This window comes from Oryx dammah, unplaced genomic scaffold, assembly GCF_014754425.2.
Source record: "Oryx dammah isolate SB20612 unplaced genomic scaffold, SCBI_Odam_1.1 HiC_scaffold_12, whole genome shotgun sequence".
Lineage (NCBI taxonomy): Eukaryota > Metazoa > Chordata > Mammalia > Artiodactyla > Bovidae > Oryx > Oryx dammah.
In genome coordinates, this window is record NW_024070196.1 from 56,454,737 (window position 1) to 56,476,028 (window position 21,292).

The window sequence follows — 21,292 nt, forward strand, 5'->3', positions numbered from 1 at the left end:
GGGATGCCGTCCTGCGGCAGCTGCAGGGCTCTGCGCCGCCCACTTTCCCCGCGACTCAGGGCCGCTGTCCCGGGCGAGTGGGCTCGGGGAGGGACCAGCCTCGGCGCTCCGCCCCCGGCCTGCCCCGACCCGACTCGGCGCGCCCGGGCGCGCGCCCTTTGCGTAAAGCCCTCCTCCTCGGCCAAGGTAGAGGAAGTTGGGCTCCCGCCTGGACGGGAGGCGGGAGGGGACTCAGCTCCGGTTGTTTTCCGTCAGCGGGAGTGGGTGGCGGGCGCAGGGGGCGGGGTGTGCCCTCCCACCAGGGGCCGGGCGCTCTGGAGAGAGTGGTGCTTGGAGCCCGGCGCAGCTCCTAGCCCCTGACATCGGGCTCACCCCAAGCATCCTTCCTGGGGGCTGCGGAAAGTGGAGCTACTCTGTCGTTCCGAGGACTTGGGAGAAGTACTGGGTACCCCTGGGGGGAGCACATCCAGCCAAGCCGGAGCTTGCGTTTCCCGAAGGGCCCCTGCCCGCATCTGGGACGAGATGGCCGCGGGCGTCCGGGCGTCCAAGTCCTGGGTTCTCGTCTGCTTCGGAGCGCTACTGGCCCGCTGGGTCGCCGCAGGTAAGGGGCGACGATCTGGAGGCAAAAACTTGATGCGAGGCAACGGTGGGGAGGGGAGAGCCGGGGACGGAATCCCTCCGACTCGCTGGATCCAGTCGTGGCCGAGGCCTCGAAGTAGCCCTGGGAGGGTCTTGACTTTCCTGCTCGTAGCTCAGCTTTTTTCAGGAAAGAATTTTACCGAGCGCTTGATAAAGGGCAAGACATCCCTACTCTCTTAGAGTGGGTAGCAGGCGAGGCTGCAAAGGGCCTGCGGAGGTGAAAATTTGGGGAAACTGAAGATGGAAACGTTGAAGAGGTGTAAAATGTTTATTTTTATTCTGTTTTTTTTTTTTAAATGGCCTATGTAAATTCGTGGTTTGGTTTTACGTGCTGCGCTGGTTCTCAAACTCGAGGCTCCTTCAGTTTCCTCTCCTCCCTCTGACCAAGGTTGAACTCGCCTTGCACCTGTAACCTGTGATTTCCCTACACACTCCCGCAAGCCCACCGGTGTGGACTATGGCAAAATTGTGCTTTTCTCCTTTACTTAAACGAAAAAACTTTTATTTTGAAATAATTTCAAACTTACAGGAAACTTCCCCTACACTTGACATTGCCTCTTACTCTTGATATGATTGGCGAAGAGTCTTAACTTGCTCCATCTGTGATATGCCTTGGAGCAATAAAGAACAGAGGGTTGCTTACAAAAACATTTTGTTGCTTACAAAAACATTTTGTTGTTGCTGTTGTCGCTAAATCCTGTCTGACTCTTTTGTGACCTCATAGACTGTAACCTGCCATGCTCTTCTGTCCATGGGGTTTCCCAGGCAAGAATACTGGATTGGATTGCCATTTCCTTCAGGGCATCTCCCTGACCGCGGGATCAAACCCATGCCACCTGTATTGGCTAGCAGGTTCTTTACTACTGAGCCACCAGGGGAGCCCTTACAAAAACATACAGAATTTTTAAAAGATTGAAAAAATATTTTTGAACTTAATTCACCAGCAAATGCATGTCTTTTGCATTCAGGGTAGTGTGACAAGCAGTGAGAGGACCTGAGGTGAGGGGAACGAGATGGAGTTTGCCAGAATACTTAGAGTCCTATTTTCAGGAATCACCCAGTCCAGTGTGGTCTGCTGATCTCTTGTAGGTGCCTAGAGGAATTGCCCCCTGTGAGCTTCCTAGCAGCAAGTGCCAAAAGTTCCTAATTGGGAGGCTCTCCTAATTGGAACACACACACATATATCCCTCCCTCTTGAGCCTCCCTACCACCCTTACCATCCCACCCCTCCAGTCCGTATTCCGAATTTAAGCTTGGGGGACTTTCAAGGGCCCTCCGGATACCTATGGACCACTTCTAGTAACACAGAATGTCTCACTCTTCTGGTTGGGAGACCGAGTAAATTCCTGTGACCTGGCACCTCGAAGACCTGAATGACAGTCCCAGCTCTTCCAGTGGCTTTTGTGGGAGCTTAAGTAAATCACTTAAGCTTTCTGGATTTAAGTTTTCTCAGGTGTAACATGAGGAGGTTTAGGATGATTAAGCATGGAACCAGTGCACTCTCAAGGACCACCCATTCCTTCTCCCTATCAGACATCACTAGTTGATGACTGTGTTCTTCCCTACGGAACTCTGACTCAGCCTGTCCTGAACTCAGCCCTCAGGACTGAGGGATCTCTAAGGTCACCTTCAGTCAGTATTTAAAAAGAACAGAGTGAGCTAAGCCAGGAGAAGTTAAATGCTTTAAAATGGTGTAGTTTGTGGTTATGTCATTCTAGTCCTTGGAGGAAAAGACAGTGTTAACTCAAGTTCCAACACTAAAGTTTCACCGGGGCTTTTCCAAGGCTTTTTTTATTCCTTTGCCAAGGAGCCTGGGAAGGGCAGGTCTTCAGGTCTCACAAACACATTGTTGCATCTATAATTCTGGTTTTTTTCTCCTCAGTGGGGATTGCCACTGAGAACTTGGGTTCCCAGGCCTAACTATTTAAAAATAATTCTCACTTATTTTTTAAAGTGATTGTTTAGAAGTGTTTCTTGCTATTTTAGAATCTCCAGCATTAGGTCACATTTTCTGCCTTCCAACAAGTGATTAGAATTTATTTATTATTTTTCATTTTACCCTGGCTTCGGGGAATGATATAGCCACAATGGGAGAGTGTGGGAACATGCTGTAGCTTCAGCTGTCTCGTGATTTTTCAGAGGTAGCCCCTTCCAACCAGATAAAAGCCCAAATACAGATAACGGTTACTTTTTGTTTTATAAAAGAGAATGAGTTCCAAAGGCAGGTAACAATTTTTTTACAACAACCTAATTGAGATATAATTTACTTACATACTATATACTTTACCCTTTTAACTGTACAATTCAGTGGTGTTTAGTATATTCACAAGATTGTGCAGCCATCACCATTAGTTCCAGAACATTTTCATCACAAAAAGATGCCCTCTGCTTAAGTATTAAGTCTCTCCTGGGCTTCCTTGGTGGCTTAGTGGTAAAGAATCTGCCAAGAAGTGCAGGAGACACGGGTTTGATCCATGATCCAAGAAGATCGTACATACCATGGAGCAACTAAGCCTGTGTACCACAACAATTGAGCCTGTGCAGTAGAGCCCAGGAACCACAACTACTGAAGCTCGTGCACCTAGAGCCCATGCTCTGCAACAAGAGAAGCCACCACAATGAGAAGATCAATCACTGCAACTAGAGAGCAGCCTCTGCTCACCACAGCTAGTTCAGTTCAGTTCAGTCGCTCAGTCGTGTCCGACTCTTTGCGACCCCATGAATCACAGCACGCCAGGCCTCCCTGTCCATCACCAACTCCCGGAGTCCACTCAGACTCACGTCCATCGAGTCTGTGATGCCATCCAGCCATCTCATCCTCTGTCGTCCCCTTCTCCTCCCGCCCCCAGTCCCTCCCATCATCAGAATCTTTTCCACTGAGTCAACTCTTCGCATGAGGCGTCCAAAGTACTGGAGTTTCAGCTTCAGCATCATTCCCTCCAAAGAAATCCCAGGGTTGATCTCCTTCAGAATGGACTGATTGGATCTCCTTGCAGTCCAAGGGACTCTCCACAGTCTTCTCCAACACCACAGTTAAAAAGCATCAATTCTTCAGCGCTCAGCTTTCTTCACACTGCAACCCTCACATCCATACATACATGACCACTGAAAAAACCATACCCTTGACTAGACGGACCTTTGTTAGCAAAGTAATGTCTCTGCTTTTCAATATGCTGTCTAGGTTGGTCATAACTTTTCTTCCAAGGAGTAAGCGTCTTTTAATTTCATGGCTGCAGTCATCACCTGCAGTGATTTTGGAGCCCAAAAAAATAAAGTCTGACACTGTTTCCATTGTTTCCCCATCTATTTCCCATGAAGTGATGGGACCAGATGCCATGATCTTCATTTTCTGAATGTTGAGCTTTAAGCCAACTTTTTCACTCTCCTCTTTCACCTTCATCAAGAGGCTTTTTTTTTTTTTTATGAAACTTTTAGTATTTTATTCATTTTCATAGTTTTACAGTATTAGTAAAAAAAAAATGGCCATTGCAAATAAGTATAAAATGGAAGTTGATGAAAAAATAACCCCAAGTCTTCCTTGACTCCCACCCTCCCACCAAAAAACTAGCTAGTATATGGCAAATATCCTTTTTACACATTATCTTTAGGCATATATTCACTTTGTAGTGGTGGATGGTTTAGTCACCAAGTTGTGTCTGACTCTTGTGACCCCACGGACTGTAGCCTGCCAGGCTCCTCTGTACATGGTGTTTTCCAGGCAAGATTACTGGAGTGGGTTGCCATTTCCTTCTCCCATCAAGAGGCTCTTTAGCTCCTCTTCACTTTCTGCCATAAGGGTGGTGTCATCTGCATATCTGAGATTATTGATATTTCTCCTGGCAATCTTGATTCCAGCTTGTGCTTCTTCCAGCCCAGCGTTTCTCATGACGTACTCTGCATATAAGTTAAATAAGCAGGGTGACAATACACAGCCTTGACGTACTCCTTTTCCTATTTGGAACCAGTCTGTTGTTCCATGTCCAGTTGTAATTGTTGCTTCCTGACCTGCATAGAGGTTTCTCAAGAAGCAGGTCAGGTGGTCTGGTATTCCCATCTCTTTCAGAATTTCCCTCAGTTTATTGTGATCCACACAGTCCAAGGCTTTGGCATAGTCAATATAGCAGAAATAGATGTTTTTCTGGAACTCTCTTGCTTTTTCGATGATCCAGCGGATGTTGTTCTCTGGTTCCTCTGCCTTTTCTAAAACCAGCTTGAACATTAGGAAGTTCACGGTTCCCGTATTGCTGAAGCCTGGCTTGGAGAATTTTGAGCTTGGAGAACTTTACTAGCATGTGAGATGAGTGCAATTGTGCGGTAGTTTGAGCATTCTTTGGCATCACCGCAACTAGAGAAGGCCCAAATGCAACAATGAAGACCCAGCCAAAAATAAATAAAATTTTAAAAAAGTCATTCCCCACTATGTGCCTCTGCCCCGAGACAAGCCACTTCTCCAGCCCTAGACAACAGCTAATCCACTTTCTATCTCCGTAGATTTACTTATTTGGACATCTCTGTAGGTCTACCTATTTGGACATCTACCTATAATTGGAATCACAAAATATGTTGTCTTTTATGACTGCCTTATTTCACTTAACACAGTGTTTTCAAGATTCATCCATGCTATAGCTTTGGCCTTTTTTATGGCCGAGTAATATTCCCATTATATGGATATACCACATTTTATTCATTCATCAGTTGATGGGCATTCAGGCTGTTACCACCTTTTGGCTATTATGAATAATGTGAGCATGCATGTACAAGTTTTTGTGTGGACAAGTTTTCATTTCTCTTGGTTATACACCTAGGGCTAGACTTGCTAAGGTAGAGTCATATGGTAGCTTTACCTTGCGAGGAAATATCAAACTGTTTTCCAACGTAGCAGCACCATTTAAAAATCCTGCTAACAATGTATAATGGTTCTAGTTTCTCTACATCTTTGCCGACACTTGTTATTGTCTTTCATTTTAGCCATCCTAGCAAGTGTGACAGAGAAGGCAATGGCACCCCACTCCAGTACTCTTGCCTCGAAAATCCCATGGGTGGAGGAGCCTGGTAGGCTGCAGTCCATGGGGTCGCTAAGAGTCAGGCACGACTGAGCAACTTCACTTTCACTTTTCACTTTCATGCATTGGAGAAGGAAATGGCAACCCACTCCAGTGTTCTTGCCTGGAGAATCCCAGGGACGGGGGAGCCTGGTGGGCTGCCATCTATGGGGTCGCACAGAGTCAGACACGACTGAAGCAACTTAGCAGCAGCAGCAAGTGTGAAGGAGCCTGGTGGGCTGCAGTCCATGGGGTCGCTAAGAGTTGGGCATGACTGAGCAACTTCACTTTCACTTTTCACTTTCAAGCACTGGAGAAGGAAATGGCAACCCATTCCAGTGTTCTTGCCTGGAGAATCCCAGGGACGGGGGAGCCTGGTGGGCTTCCGTCTCTGGGGTCATACAGAGTCAGACACTACTGAAGTGACTTAGCAGCAGCAGCAACAAGTGTGAAGTGTTAGGTATCTTATTATAGTTTTGATTTGCATTTTCCCTAGTGGCTAATGTTGAGCTTTTCATGTGCTTATTGGCCTTTTATCTATCTTTTGGAGAAATGTCAATTTAAATCTTTTGCTCATTTTACATTGTCTTATTGTTGAGCTTTAAGAGTTTTGTATATATATATTCCACATACAGATCTCTTCTCAGATGTGATTTGTAAATATTTTCTCTCAACTTGTGGGTCTTCTTTTCACTTTATTTTTTTGTATCCAAAATGTGTTTATTGGGATGGTTTCCCATTCATCTTGTTTCAGGGTGCTTTTTAAAAAATATTTATTTACTTATTTATTGGCTGTGCTGGTATGGGCTTTCTCTAGTTGCAGTGCACAGGCTTCTTATTGTAGTGTCTTCTCTTACTGTGAAGCACAGGCTCTTGGGTGCCTGCAGGCTTAACCCAAAGTCACAAAGATACATTCTTTTTCTTTTTTTTTCTAAATAATTTATAGTTTTCTATGGTCTATTTTGAGTTCCTTATTTTTTTGACCACTCTGCCTGGCTTGCAGAATCTTAGTTCCCCAACCAGGGATTGAACCCAGGCCACAGCAGTAAAAGTGCTATGTCCTAACCACTGGACTGCCAGGGAACTCCTGATTTTGAGTTAATTTTTATACATGATGTGAGGTAAGGGGTCCAACTTCATTCTTTTGTGTGTGGACAGCCAATTGTCCCAATACCGCTGTTGAGGGCAGTTTATTTTGTAATGAAATACCGTCTTTCGCAAAACCCCAGAATATTCACATACTTTGAAAACTTCCAATGTGGTGGAAAAAGCACTGAATGGAGCAAGAAATCTAGACTCTGGTCGCATACTGCTACCTTCTCATTGTAGGACTTCAGGCCAGCCTGCTTCCCTTCTTTGCATTACAGTTTTCTCATCTATTGAATGTGACAACATGAGTAAGACTGGTTCTGCCCGTTATTCCTGCGCCTGTAACCTCTTTGTATATGGGTGCTGATTGTGGAGGGGGCTGAAATATTAGGACTTTTCTCAGCAAAATGGGCTGCATTTGCTTCTTGTTACCTGGTGGCAGTCTTAATGCCAAGTCAGTTACCTGAGCATTTGTCAGTCTTGAATGAGCATCAGGGTCACCTGGAGGGCTTGTGAAAATGTAGAGTGCTACCTCCCACCCCACCCCTGGGTTCTGATTTAGATGTGGTGGGACCTGATAATCTGAATTTCTGACAGTGCTGCTGCTGATCTGCACTTTTCATTCTGCCTGGGAACACCGGCTTCATCCCTACCTAGCTAGTTCTTTCCTGACCATCAGATCTCAGTGTGGCTTCCTAGAGGAAGCCTTCCCTGTCAAAAACCACAGCTAGACTTAAGAGCCCCTTCTCCAAGCTCCTATCATGCTATTTATCACACTGCATCCTAATTGCCAGTTTATTGTCTGGTTGTTTTTTTTTTTTTTTCTTTTTTTTTGCCATGCTGCATGGCATATGGGATCCTAGTTGCCTGACCAGGGATTGAACCCATTCCCCCTGCAGTGGAAGCGTGGAGTTTTAACTGCTGGACTGCCAGGGGAGTCCCTATTGCCTATTTTCTCCACTAGACTGTGAGATCCTGCAGGTTTCTATTTTGCCTGTCATTGGCTCCCCAGTGCCTAGCTCAGAGCATGCCCCAAAGTCCCCACTCTGAGCCCATTCCTGCATGGAGCTGCTGAGTGGTGTTGCACTGTACCTGAGGTGGAGAGAGACAGAGAGCAGCAGGAAAGAGGAAACAAAGCCAGAGCCCTCTTCCTTCCACCATTCTGGATTTCTAGGCAAGTAAAGCCACTCAGATTCTGTATCAGTTATTTATTGCCACAATAATCTGTGTAACAAAGCATCACAAAATGGCAATGAGTGCTTATTTCTGAAGGGCCTGGGAGTATTGGACAGTTGGCCCTGCTGATCTTGCCTGGGCTCACTCATGTGTCTGGGCATCAGATGAGTGGCCATAGCTGAGGACTGAGGCAGCTGGGGTCCCCACCATATATTTTTCACCCTCCCCTGCTACCTAGCCCAGGCACATCCTTCTCAAGGTGGTAGCAGAAGGTGAGAGTGAGCAAGCCCAGTCACACCAGTGCTTTTTAAGCCTCTGCTTGCAACACATTTGTTAACACCCCAATGATCAGAGTAAGTCGCATGGTGCTACCAGAGTCAAGAGTGGGAGGGCGTTGTGGAGTGACATTGTGAAGGGCATAGACAGTGGAGAAGGGGCTTATTAGGACTGTTTGCAGTTGTGATCCACCACAAATTCATTACTGTCAATTACTGGCCAATAATCCCAACAGGGTTGGGCTCAGTGTATTATTGCATCTCAAAAATACATGCCTGTTTTGTTTTTTTTTTAAATCTTAATGCAGGGAAACGGCAAGAAAAGGAGATTGTCTAGGATCAAGAAAGATAGTAACAGCCTGACCTTTCCTTGCACAGGATTGGAGGCTGTCATCATTGGAGAAATTCACGAAAACATCACCCTGCACTGTGGCAACATCTCGGGACCGAGGGGCCTCGTGACCTGGTGCCGCAATGACTCGGAGTCAGTCTTCCTCTTGTCCTCCAATTCCAGCCTCCCACCAGCCCAGTCGCGCTTCTCTCTGGTGAATGCCAGCTCCCTGCACATTGAGGCGCTGAACCTGCAGGATGAGGGGAACTACACCTGCTCTGAGGTCCTGAACAAGACTGAGACACGGAGGTTCCAAGTATGGCTGCAGGTGGCTAGTAAGTGGTGGGTGGGGATTGCAACTGGTGGGGAGGGGCTCAGATCCTTGGACCTGAGGAGGCCTTTGGAGTCAGTAGCCTGGGTTTCATTCTGGGCACTCCCACGTGCAAGCTGAGTGATCTCTCACATCTGTCATTTCCTCATCTGTATAATGGGGATAATAGGAATTCTTGCCTCATAGAATTGCTGTGAGGAATAAATGCCAGCATATCTACGTATATACTCCAATACTTTGGCCACCTGATGCGAAGAACCGACTCATTTGAAAAGACCCTGATGCTGGGAAAGATTGACAGAGGGTGGAGAAGGGGATGACAGAGGATGAGATGGTTGGATGGCATCACTGACACAATGGACATGAGTTTGAGTAAACTCCAGGAGTTGGTGATGGACCAGGAGGCCTGGTGTGCTGCAGTCCATGGGGTTGCAAAGAGTTAGTCACAACTGAGCCACTGAACTGAACTTAACTGATATCTATGTAAATTGCTGTAAATGGATCCTGGCATATTATTTATTAATAGTTAGCTATTACTTTTAGTTTATTAATATCATCCTTGCTATTAATCTCATTTTATTATGCAACAAAGTCAAAGTATAACATAAGCAAGTCAGACTGCCTGAGTTCCAAGCCTAAGGATGGGTCATCTTGAGTAAGTAATTTAATATCACTGAGATTCAGTTTTTCTTATTTGTTAACTGGGGAAAACGCATTGCATGCCTTACCAGATATATGCTCTTATGCTCTAGTGCTAAATATAGGGCTTAGTATGAACTACTATTACTACTGTCTTTCCTAAATCAGTCTATCATGTCTGTCAATATATATGCAGGGATTTAGTTGGCAAATTATAACCTGTGGGCCATTTTTAGACTGTTGTATATTTTTGTATGATCTGCAAGCAGCAAATATTTTTTTACATTTTTAATGGTTGAAAAACTCAAAAGAAGAATGATACTTGTGACATGTGAAAATTATATGAAATTCAACTTTCAGTTCAAATAAGGTCTTATTTGAACATAGCAATGCTTATCCAGTTACATATTATCTCTGATTGTCTTTAGTGCTATAATCTCAGAGCTGAGTGACTGTGAAACTGATTGTATGCCCCACAGAACCTAAAATATTTACTCTCTGGCCCCTACAGAAAAGTTTGTTGATCACAGGGACATCCACATTCTAGTTGAATGGAAATAGTCATGTGGTCATTTTATTGCTCCCTGATTTTCTCATCTATAAATTAAAGAATTTACTCATTCCTTTAGTCAATATATATTTTTTGAGAGCCCGATGCCAGACACTGTTCTAGGCACTGGGCCACAGGAATGGATCTGACAGAGACTGTCCCTACCCTCATGGAACCGACATCCTACTGGGGGAAGACAGACAGTCAGCAGGTAAAAAAATGCATCAGGCAGTGTCAGAGTGACAGGTGTTGTGCAGAGAATTGAGATGACGTGATGTGATTCTCTGAAACACTTTACATGGGTGGGTCAGAGAGGAGCTTTTGGAAGGAGTGACATTGACAGTGAATGATATGTAGGAGCCAGTCACGCAAAAGAGAGAGAGGGATCCAGGCAGAAAGTGAACTGGTGCAAGACAGGTTGAACATGGTGCATGTGTAGGTGAGAAGGCAGCTCGTGTGATGGGAACCCAGGAGGTGAGAAGGCAGGACCTGTGAGATATGAGAGGCAGGGCCAGACCACGTGGGGCTGGGTAGGACTGGTGTTATGGGTTGAATTGTATCCCCCAGAGAGATATGTTGATTTCCTAATCTCAGTACCTGTGAATATGACTTTATTTGGAAATAGGCTCTTTGCAATTACAATCAACCTAAGATGAGGTCATTGTGTGCTCAGTCACTTAGTGGTGTCCAACTCTTTTGTGACCCCGTGGACTATAGTTCGCCAAGCTCCTCTGTCCATGGGATTTCCCAGGCAAGAATACTAGAGTGGGTTGCCGTGCCCTCTTCCAGGGGATCTTCCCGACTCAGGGATTGAACCTGCATCTCTTGCATTAGCAGGCAGATTCTTTACCACTGCACCCAGAAGAGAAGCCCAGAAGATAAGGTCATTAGAGTGGGCCCTAATTAAAATTGACTGTTATCCTTATAGGAGGAAAATGCATGCAAAGACAGAGACACAGGGAGAACTCACACAGTGGCAGGCAGAGATTGGAGTAGTGCAGCTGCAAGCGAAGGAATGCCAAAGACAGATGGTCACAAGCAGCAGCCTTGAGGAAAGAGGCAAGGAAGGGTTCTCTCCTAGAGCCTTGAGAGGAATATGGCCCTCCTGACATCTGATTTCATACTTCAGAATGCTGGGAGAGTCAATTCTATTCTTTTTTAAAAATAATACTTATTTATTATTTGGCTTCACTGAGTCTTAGATGGAGAATAGCCACTGGACCACCAAGGAAGTCCCAATTTCTGTTCTTTTAATCTGTCTAATTTGAGGTACTTTGTTAAGGCAGCCCAAGGATACTAATACAACTGGTAAAGATAATTGGGACTCTTATTCTAGGTGTAGGCGGCACCCCTGTGACTGTAAGCTAGCAGGGGTCTTGTATCATTTAAATTACACATAGAGAATGGATGTGTCTTGTCACAAAGAAAACTGGTAACATAAAAAACAAGGAAGCCAGTCAGAAGTACAAGATGTTAGTGGTCAGAGTCAGGGTGAAAATGTACAGTTCAGAGAATATTTTGGAGGGAGACTGCCAAGATTTGCTGCTGGGTTGGAAATGGAGGATGAAGCAAAGAGAGGCTTCAAGGACATGTCTAGATTTTTGGATGGTTTCTAACGTTCAACTCTCAAGGCTTATGGAATTTGCAAACGCAATGTTTCTGGGTCTGGATAAATTGCTGAATGACCCAGAATGAATGTGGGTGTATCAAAAAATGTCACCCAATTTGGCCCAGTTCTTATTGGTTCCTGGCGGGTGCCAACAGACCTCCCTCACTCCAGCTGCCAAACAGTAATAATTCCTTTGGGACTACCCTGGTGGTCCAGTGGTTAATACTGTGCTCCCACTGCACAGGGCACAAGTTTGATCCCTGGTTGAGGAACTAAGATTCTGCATGCTGCATGATGTGACTAAAAATAATGATAATTCCTTCATATCAGTCTGTTGATAAATGTCTTTTTTATTTTTTTAATTTTTGGCTGCACCATGAGGCATGCAAGATCTTATTAGTTCCTTGACCAGGGCTTAAACACACACCCCCTGCAGTGTAAGTGTGGCATCTAAACTACTGGACCACCAAAGAAGTCCCTAAATGTCTTTGCTTTTGACCTCAGAGGAGTAAGGTGGGATTACAACTTTGGGTTTTTATTTTATCATCACTGTTTCTGATTTATGATGATTTTATCTGACACTAACTTATTAATGATTGGCTAAGTTTATTGGAGGATGGATTAGTTTCATTATTGCCCAGAGGGAGATAAATGTAAGGTCTTTTTGTGATGAAAGTGAACTTATATTCTTTTAAAAAGTCACTAAACTCAAATGGTGCTTTGAGCTCTCTGAGTTACTGTGGTGTGATTTGTGTTATGGAAACTTGATTTGGAAACATATGGTGTCCCTGACTGGTGTAGGGCTTGTTCATGAAAACAGGACATAGGCTGTCTTAGTCAGTTTGGGCTGGTATAACAATAGCATAGACTGAGTAGTTTAAAGAACAAACGTTTCTTCCTCACAGTTCTGGAGGTTGGAAAGTCCAAGATCAAGGTGCTGGCAGATGCAGTGTCTAGTGAGGACCTGCTCTCTGATTGGTAAATGAGTATCTTCTCTCCTTGGTAGAGAACAAGGAGGGAAGAAGCAAGCTCTGGGGGCCTCCTATGAGGACACCCATCCCCTTCATGAGAGCTCTGCTCTCAGGACCTAACCCCTCCCAAAGGCCCTACCTCCAAATGCCATCACACTGGACACAGGCTTCAGCGTATGAATTTGGGGGGAAACAAGCGTTCAGTCCACAACACAGATATCCTCTGGTTTCACATACACCAAAACGAACCCTCTGGAATGTCAGGCTGTGTTCCCATTTCAGAGAGACCCCAAGCTACACCATACCCCTCCAGGCACCAGGGAGCCCCTTCCTGCTCCTCAGACAGTGGCTGAAGGCGAGGCCTTGGCATCTCAGATTGGAACTCAGCCCTCATTTCTGCATGGGAGTTTCAGAAAATGGATTAGGCTTGACCCCACCATTACTTCTGTGGTGGTGTTGCTGAATGGCTGAGAGCATACTCTCTGAAGCCTAGTTACCCAGGTTCAAATGCAGGACCTGCTGGCTGTTGTCTTTGTGACCTTGGGGAAGTCACTTGAAATCCTCCACCCTTAGTTGTCATTTGTGAATTCAGGAGTAATGGTACAAGCTAGGCAGAGAGTCCCTGCACACATTCATGAGATAAACATGTGCAGCCTTCGGCATAGAGTTGGCACCAGTGTATATGCACTTGGTTCATGTTATCTCTCTCAGCTGGTTAAGCAGGTGACAGGATTCCTGTGGGGAAAAAATGCATCTTAAATTCCCAACAATCAGTACACCTGAGCTTTTCCAACAAGATTTGCTGTGTGTCAGGGACTCTGTGGGCCCGAATTTTGCTTTTCCCATCTTACTGTTGATGTGGTTGATAACTTAGTCTCTTAAGGAGAAGAGTTTGGGAACATTCTAAGATGGCCTTGGAAACTAGGGGGAGAATTCTGAGATGTGACAAATTGTTATCTGTAAGTGACTTTGGTTTTGTTTTGTTATTTAAAAAATTTTTTTCTTCCAGCTTTATTGAGGTATAATTGACATTGTGCTCTACAGCACAATGATTTTACTTATACACATCATGAAATGATGACCACAATAAGTTTAGTGAACATCTTTCATCTCATATAGATACAAAATTAAATAGAAAAAAAATCTTCCCTATGATGAGAAGTCTTAAGATTTACTCTCTTAACTTTCATATATAATACACAGCAGTGTTAATTATATTTACCATCTTACACATTACAGCCCTAATACTAATTTATCTTATAACTGGAAGTTTGTACCTTTGTCCAGTTTTCCTTCCTCCCATCAGCCTACCTGTGGTAACCAGAGATCTGATCTCTTTTTCTATGAGTTTGTTTTTGAACTATTGGGTTGGCCAAACTTACAGATAAATCCGAACAGACTTTTTGGCCAACCCAATATAATTGACCTACAACACTATGTTCGTTCTTGTTACACACCACAGTAGTTTGATATTTCCGTACTTTTCAAAATGATTACTGCAATAACTCTAGTTATGATCTGGCACCAGACAGAGGTATTATATAATTATTGACTGGATTCCCCACACTGTATATTTCATACCCATGACTCATTTATTTTGTAACTGAAGGTCTTAATCTCCTTCATTTATATCTTTCCACTCCTCACCTCCCTCCCCTCTGGCAACCACCTGTTCTCTGTATCTGTGGCTCTGTTTCTGATTTTTGTATTTGTTCATTTGTTCTATTTTTTAGATTCTACATATCTAAATCATACAGTATTTGTCTTTCTCAATCTGACTTATTTCACTTGACTTGGTACTCTCTAGGTTTATTCATATTGTCACAAATGCAAGATTTCATTCTTTTTTATGGCTGGATAGTATTCCATTAGGCAATGGCACCCCACTCCAGTACTCTTGTCTGGAAAATCCCATGGACGGAGGAGCCTGGTAGGCTGCAGTCCATGGGGTCGCTGAGAGTTGGACACAACTAACTTCACTTTCGCTTTTCACTTTCATGCATTGGAGAAGGAAATGACAACCCACTTCAGGGTTCTTGCTTGGAGAATCCCAGGGATGGCGGAGCCTTGTGGGCTGCCGTCTATGGGGTCGCACAGAGTCGGACACAACTGAAGCAACTTAGCAGTATTCCATTGTATTATGTATATATATATCTGTATATATATATGTACATACATGGTATGTACATGGTATATATACCATTTTGCTACTGCAAAATTGTACATTTTTGAGTGCTGCTCTATCACTAAAAGATTCAGGTTAGGAGACTGAAAAAAATGTTTTATATCTGTGTATTTTAAAAAGAAGTTGATGATGAACAAGGAGCCAGGCATTGGTTTCTTATGGGAGGAATACTGTCATGGAGGTACTGTAAGGCCACGTCAGTCCACTACATTTCTTGTTATTTGACAGATTCTGTGGTGCTTCTCCTGTCCTATTCAGGTTCAGGAAGCTCATTCAGTGGCCTTGCAACATCAATCAAATCCAAGATCCTTCTATCACTCTGTACCTCACTGTCCATTCTGTTACAACTCTGATCTTGTCAGACACACAATTGTGACTGTCCCAATGCTTGGAATGCTGTCTTCTTTTTATTCCCCAGTAATTTTTTTTTGGATATGTCTTCTCAGGCAGGGGGAACAAAAGCAAAAATCAACAAATGAGACTACATAAGGCTGAAAAGTTTTGCACAATGAAAGAAACTATCAACAAAACGGAAAGGCCAACTACTGAATGGGAGAAGACAGTTGCAAATGATAAGGGATCAATATCCAAAACATACAAAGAACTGAAAATTACCTTGAATGTGTGAATGGACAGAAATGCTGCAGAAACACGAAGCTGGCTGTATGAGGGGTGGTAACTTTCACCCTCCTTACCACCTGGATCTCTGTTTATCTATCAGTGGCCATTTAGTGCCTCTATCTTCTAGGGAGGAAGGTTTTCTATAGGCTAGGGGTGATTCAACCTGCCTGGAATGGGTGCTGTGATGTGATTTTGTTATTTGTTACAGGAGCAAGGGCTCTGCACTGTTCCTTATTAATTTAATGATGTGGTTGAAGAACGTAGCCATCAGGATTGGGGCTGCTGCTTCTGAGGGTACAGAAATTCCTTAGTCCAGAGCAATTCAGAATTTCCATGGCTGTTTTTTTCCATTGCCTCACCCATCCCCTTTTGCCTCCAGACTGGGTGGGCATGATATTAGAACTGCCATATGTTTACCTGCAGAAAGTCTGGGGGGCTAGCTGTTGTTGTTCGGTCACTAAGTTGTATCTGACTCTTTGCAACCCCATGGGCTATAGCATGCCAGGCTCCTCTGTCTTCCACTATCTCCCAGAGTTTGCTCAAATTCCTGTCCATTAAGTCGGTGATGCTATCAAACCATCTCATCATCTGCCATGTCCTTCTCCTTTTGCCTTCAATCTTTCTCAGCATCCCAGTCTTTTCCAGTGAGTCAGCTCTTCATATCAGGTGGCCGAAGTATTGGATTTTCAGCTTCAACATCAGTCCTTCCAATGAGTATTCAGGATTGATTTCCTTTAGGAATGACTGGTTTGATCTCCTTGCAGCCCAAGGGACTTTCAAAAGTTTTCTCCAGCACCACAATTCAAAAGTATAGCACTCAGCCTTCTTTATGGTCCAACCCTTACATCCATACGTGGCTACTGGAACAACCACAGCTTTGATTATAGGTACCTTTGTTGGCAAAATGATGTCTCTGGTTCTTAATACACTGTCTAGATTTGTCATGGGCTTCCCAGGTGGTTTCCCAGGGGGTAAAGAGTCTACCTGCCAATGCAGATGCTGGTTTGATCCCTGGATTGGGAAGATCCCCTTGTGAAGAAAATGGCAACCCACTTCAGTATTCTTGCTTGGGAAATCCCATGGACAGAGGAGTCTGTTGGACTACAGTCCATGGGGTCGAAAAGGAGTTGGACATGACTTAGCGACTAAACAACAATAACAAACAACCAGGTTCGTCATGGCTTTTCTTCCAGGGAGCAAGCATCTTTTAATTTCATGGCTTTAAAATCATCCGTAGTGATTTTGGAGCTCAAGAAAATAAAATCTGTCACTGCTTCCACTTTTTCCCCTTCTATTTTTCATGAAGTGATGGGACCGGGTGCCACTATCTTAGTTTTTTAAATGCTGAGTTTCAAGCAAACTTTTTCACTCTCCTCTTTCACCCTCATCAGGAGGCTCTTTAGTTCCTCTTCACTTTCTGCCTTTAGAATGGGTAGCATGGACCTTAACACATTGCAGTAGACTTTGTGCTTCTTTCAAGAGATCATTGCTTAGCCACTGGGGAGTTGAGCGGTACACTGTGCCAGCCTCTCACTGTGTCTGTTTTTCTCAGGCCAGGCAAGTGTTGAGGGAGCGTTGGAGCTGGTGGACACATGAGCAATGAGGAAGCTGGTTTTTATCAACCTTCAGGAGCCCCTTTGGATGATTCAGTTGGGGTTTGGAGGATAGGAGTGCTTCTGTCTAGCCAGGGATGTGACTGCCATGCCAGACTTGCAGGAAAGGGAGTCTTGAGAAAGCCCCATGTTCTCTGACTAATTGGGCCCATCTGATTTGTACACGTTCTGTGATGGTGGCAGTGACACTCTGCCCTGTCACAACATAAGGTCCTAGGGAAAGGGGGTGCTGGGTGTACCAAAGAATGATTGCTGGCCTCATCAGAAGGTGGAATGGCCTTTGCCCAAGATTGATTAACTCAAGTCTTGCCAAGCTCATCTGAAGCGGAGACATATGCTTATAACAGCCTCTGGGTTTTGGCCTTTTGAACAGGAACAGTGGCCAGTCGGGAGATAGGGAGTCAATGGGGTTGTTACATTTGCCTCTATATTTCATCTCTCTCTTTTTTTAATTTGGCTGCTCCACATGGTTTGTAGGATCTTAGTTCCCCAATCAGGGGTTGAACCCACACCCTCAGCAGCGAAAGCATAGTTCTAACCAATGGACTACCAGAGAATTGAGTACTCTTTGGTAGTACAGGCCTATTAATTAGAAGAATGGAATTCTTTGTCGGGGAGATAACATTTCACTTAGTTGAGGTTCAAAGTTAGTGTTTTCTCTCAAATCGATTTTGAAGGTTCATCTGTAAATACTGTCTTAGTTTGTGGGGTGTACAAAAAGAGACAGTGGACTATCATTTGCTGATGCCTGTTCTAGAATCAGTCTACAGGTGTACTATTGATAACAATGTTAGCTAACATGTATAGAGTATTAGTGAAGTGAAAGTCGCTCAGTCATGTCCAACTCTTTGCAACCCCATGGACTATACAGTCCATGGAATTCTCCAGGCCAGAATGCTGGAGTGAGTAGCCTTTCCCTTCTCCAGGGGATCTTCCCAACCCAGGGATCAGATCCATGTCTCCTGCATTGCAGACAGATTCTTTACCAGCTGAGCCACAGGAAAAGCCCATAGAATGTTAACCACATGTCAAAATACCAGGGTAAGAATTATTCTTTCATTTCACTGGAGCCTTTGGTAACCTGGTGGCAGAAGCTACTCCTTTTCTCTTCATTTCACAGGAAGGACAGGAGACTAAGAGAAGGGAAGGACACTTGCTCGAGGTTGTCTGTCTAGAAGTGGCTGTAAGATTTACACCGAGGTGTGTCTGGGTCCAGAGTCCACGCCCATAACAATTAGGCTAAGGTGTTCATCCACAAGTCAGAACTTGACATGACCACGGCCTCCATAAGATGCTAAACCTTTGTAACCACTCTATATTTTATTTGTTTGTTTGCTGTTTTATTTCTGTTTCCTCCCCATCTGTCTCTTGGAGTGATTGCCACCATCATCCTGCAAGTAGAAGTGGCTGGTGGTTTCTGTTTAGGAATAGCAGCAGGGTGGAGAGAAAGGTAGGAGGGATGGAAATGGGTGCTGCCTTCTTCACAGTCAGAGTAGGGGAAGAACCCCAAGGGTTTAAGAAGATGGCATCAGCTTTTTTGTTGTTGTTTTTTTGGTGGAGCAGTTAGAACACACACATTTATTAAATTCATCTTATATGGGTGGCATCAGCTTTAATTAAGAAAGCAGACTCAGGGCTTCCCTTGAGGCCCAGTGATTAAGGCTCCATGCTTCCAATGCAGAGGGCACAGGTTTGATCTCTGGTCAAGGAACTAAGATCCCACAAACCAAGTGGTGTGGCCAAAAAATAAATAAGCAAATAAAACTGAGGATAAATTGACTCCTAAGCCCTAGGTTGGGAATGAGGAGTCCTACATTCTAGAACTATTAAAAAAAAAAAAAAAAAAAGCAGACTCAACCCAAGAGTTTATAGGTGAACTGTAACTTTTGAACACTCAATCCAGAAAACCCTTCAGTTTCCCTCATTTAATTTTTTTTAACCCTTTCATCTGCTTCATTCTCATCTATTCCTTGTATCCAACACCATTTTTTTTTTCCTGAGGATTGTGCTGGTCAAAAGCCCTACCCAGTCAGTTTCTGGGGGTCTGCACTGTTCATGACAGGCTTTTGTGACCCTCCAGACCACAGTTTGGTAGACCCAGGCTGCCCAGTCTACCACAATACTTCTGCTGGTCCAGACGTGGCTACTAATACCACAGAGATACCCTGTGCTTGACTGGGTGCGCACCAACTGTGGGCACTCCCTAGGACCTGCCGGTCTACATACCTACCCAGCTGGTTGCCAACATTCAGTGGGAGATTTGAGCACCTCCCAAACCACAGTATAACTTTTCCTCTGTGGGAAGTGACATGATTCCAGCAAATCATTCCAGCAAATTAGAAGCCAGCTCCAACTAGAAATGGATATTGTCAAGAATAGTTTTCTCAGAAACACAATTCTATAGTTACACAGTGGCCCCCAAATAGGTGAAGTAGCTTCTGTACTTTAAGGGGCTCTGGGAAGGCTGTTTCCTCCCTCTAATAATGTATCCTCCTGGCATTAAAAAAATTATTAATTTTTTTGGCTGTGCTGGGTCTTCATTGCTGTGCTCAGGCTTTCTCTAGTTGCGGTGAGCGGGGATTACTCTTCACTGTGCTTGAGCCTCTCATTGCGGTGGCTTCTTTTGTGGAGCACAGGCTCTAGGCATGCAGGCTTCAGCAGGTGCAGTTTGAGGGCTCAGTAGTTGTGGCACATGGGCTTACTTGCTTCACAACATGTGGAATCTTCCTGGACCAGGGATCGAACACGTGTTGCCTGCATTAGAAGGCAGATTCTTAATCATTGGACCAACAGGGAAGTCCTTTCTGGCGTATTTTTGTTCAAAATTCTACAGTCATAGATTTATTCATTTGGCCAAGCATTGCCCTTTCTGAACTCTTCTTAAGAGGAAGTCTCTGGCAGTGGTAACACTCTACAGGACTTTAGCATAAATAGGTGATGGATCTCTTCATCAAAGAGGATGTGGCATTTTAGGTGCATCGGGTGAAAATGGTGAGAGGACATTTCTGGCACTGTTTTGAATACTGTGTAATGGTAATTCATTTAGTTGTCATGACAACCCCATAAGATGGGTTCTAGCATCCCCCCATTTTACAGATGAGAAAACAGAGGCTTAAGAGAGGTTTAATACTTTGCCAAAAGTCACAAAGCTAATAAGTGGAGTTCAAGATCGGGGCTGGAACCAGTGTTCCTTCTCTTTCAGTGTGACATTGTGTGAGGGGTCCCCAAGACCACTCCCAGGCTCACTGATTCCCTAGGAGAATTCACAGAACAGCCAGGAGCACACTTCCAAGAGTCCTTTCCCAGTGCAGTCACATGGGTCATGCTTAATTCCTCCAGCAACAAGTTGTGACCACATGTCTAAAATATTGTCTCCCAGGGACACTCATCAGAGACACAGTACCCTAGGTTTTTACTGAGGCTGGTCATGTAGGCATCCTCTGCCCAGCACATACCAAGACTCCAGACTCTTGGAAAGCAGGTGCTTAGCATAAACCCAGTGAACCCCACTCTTACCAGTTCTGGGAATGGTGGGAACCCTCCTGAAATCCAAGGTCTTAGTCACCAGCCAAGGCCAACCTTACAGGCAGGCTTTTCTAAGGAAAGCATACCCAGGTCTGTTACCTTAACTCTCCTTTTGTTTGTTTTGTGGTTCCCTGACCAGGCAGTAAGAGCACAGAGTCCTAACCACTGGACTGCCAGGGAAGTCCTGCCATGTTAACTCTTTAATGCACAGATACCCTTTCCACTCATCAGTGTTTCTGAGAAGGATCAATTTGCGTTTTCCCTATTGTATATGGATTGATCCCCTCAGTGAAGCTCATGTCGTTGCTCAGGAGTGAATGAGACCGTGCACTTGGCACAGCACTTGTCACGTAATGAGTGATATCCTGGGCTTCCCAGGTGGCTCACTGATAAATAATCCACCTGCAATAAGGGAGACGCACGTTCAATCCCTGCTTCAGAAAGATCCCCTGGAGAAGGAAATGGCACCCTGCTTCAGTATTCTTGCCTGGGAAATCCCATGGCCAGAGGAGCCTGGCGGGCTACAGTCCATGGAGTTGCAAAGAGCTGGACATGACTTAACGACTTACCAATGGCAACAAATGAGAGCATGCCTAAGGGCACTCCACACAGCCTTTGTCACATAGTAAGAAGTATTGTCATCTTCACTGGCTGCTGCTTGATCATTTCTATGTCCCTTAATGCTGGTGAAGAGCT

General features: G+C 44.6%; 1 protein-coding gene and 1 non-coding gene across 3 annotated transcripts in view; one reads left to right on the forward strand and one right to left on the reverse strand.

Moving 5' to 3' along the window:
• Positions 1-220: 220 nt before the first annotated feature.
• VSIG10 (V-set and immunoglobulin domain containing 10) overlaps positions 221-21,292 on the forward strand; it is a 38,952-nt gene continuing 17,880 nt past the window's right edge. The window contains exons 1-2 of one of the 2 annotated variants that reach the window (XM_040251621.1): positions 221-601; positions 8,600-8,887. In XM_040251621.1, coding sequence (XP_040107555.1) covers positions 523-601; positions 8,600-8,887 — 367 coding nt within the window. In that variant the 5' untranslated portion in view covers positions 221-522. The remainder of the gene's footprint in view (positions 602-8,599; positions 8,888-21,292) is intronic. The other variant, XM_040251620.1, reaches the window with a different exon arrangement.
• TRNAK-UUU lies at positions 6,693-6,764 on the reverse strand. The gene has a single exon. It is a non-coding gene; the product is annotated as a tRNA-Lys (tRNA).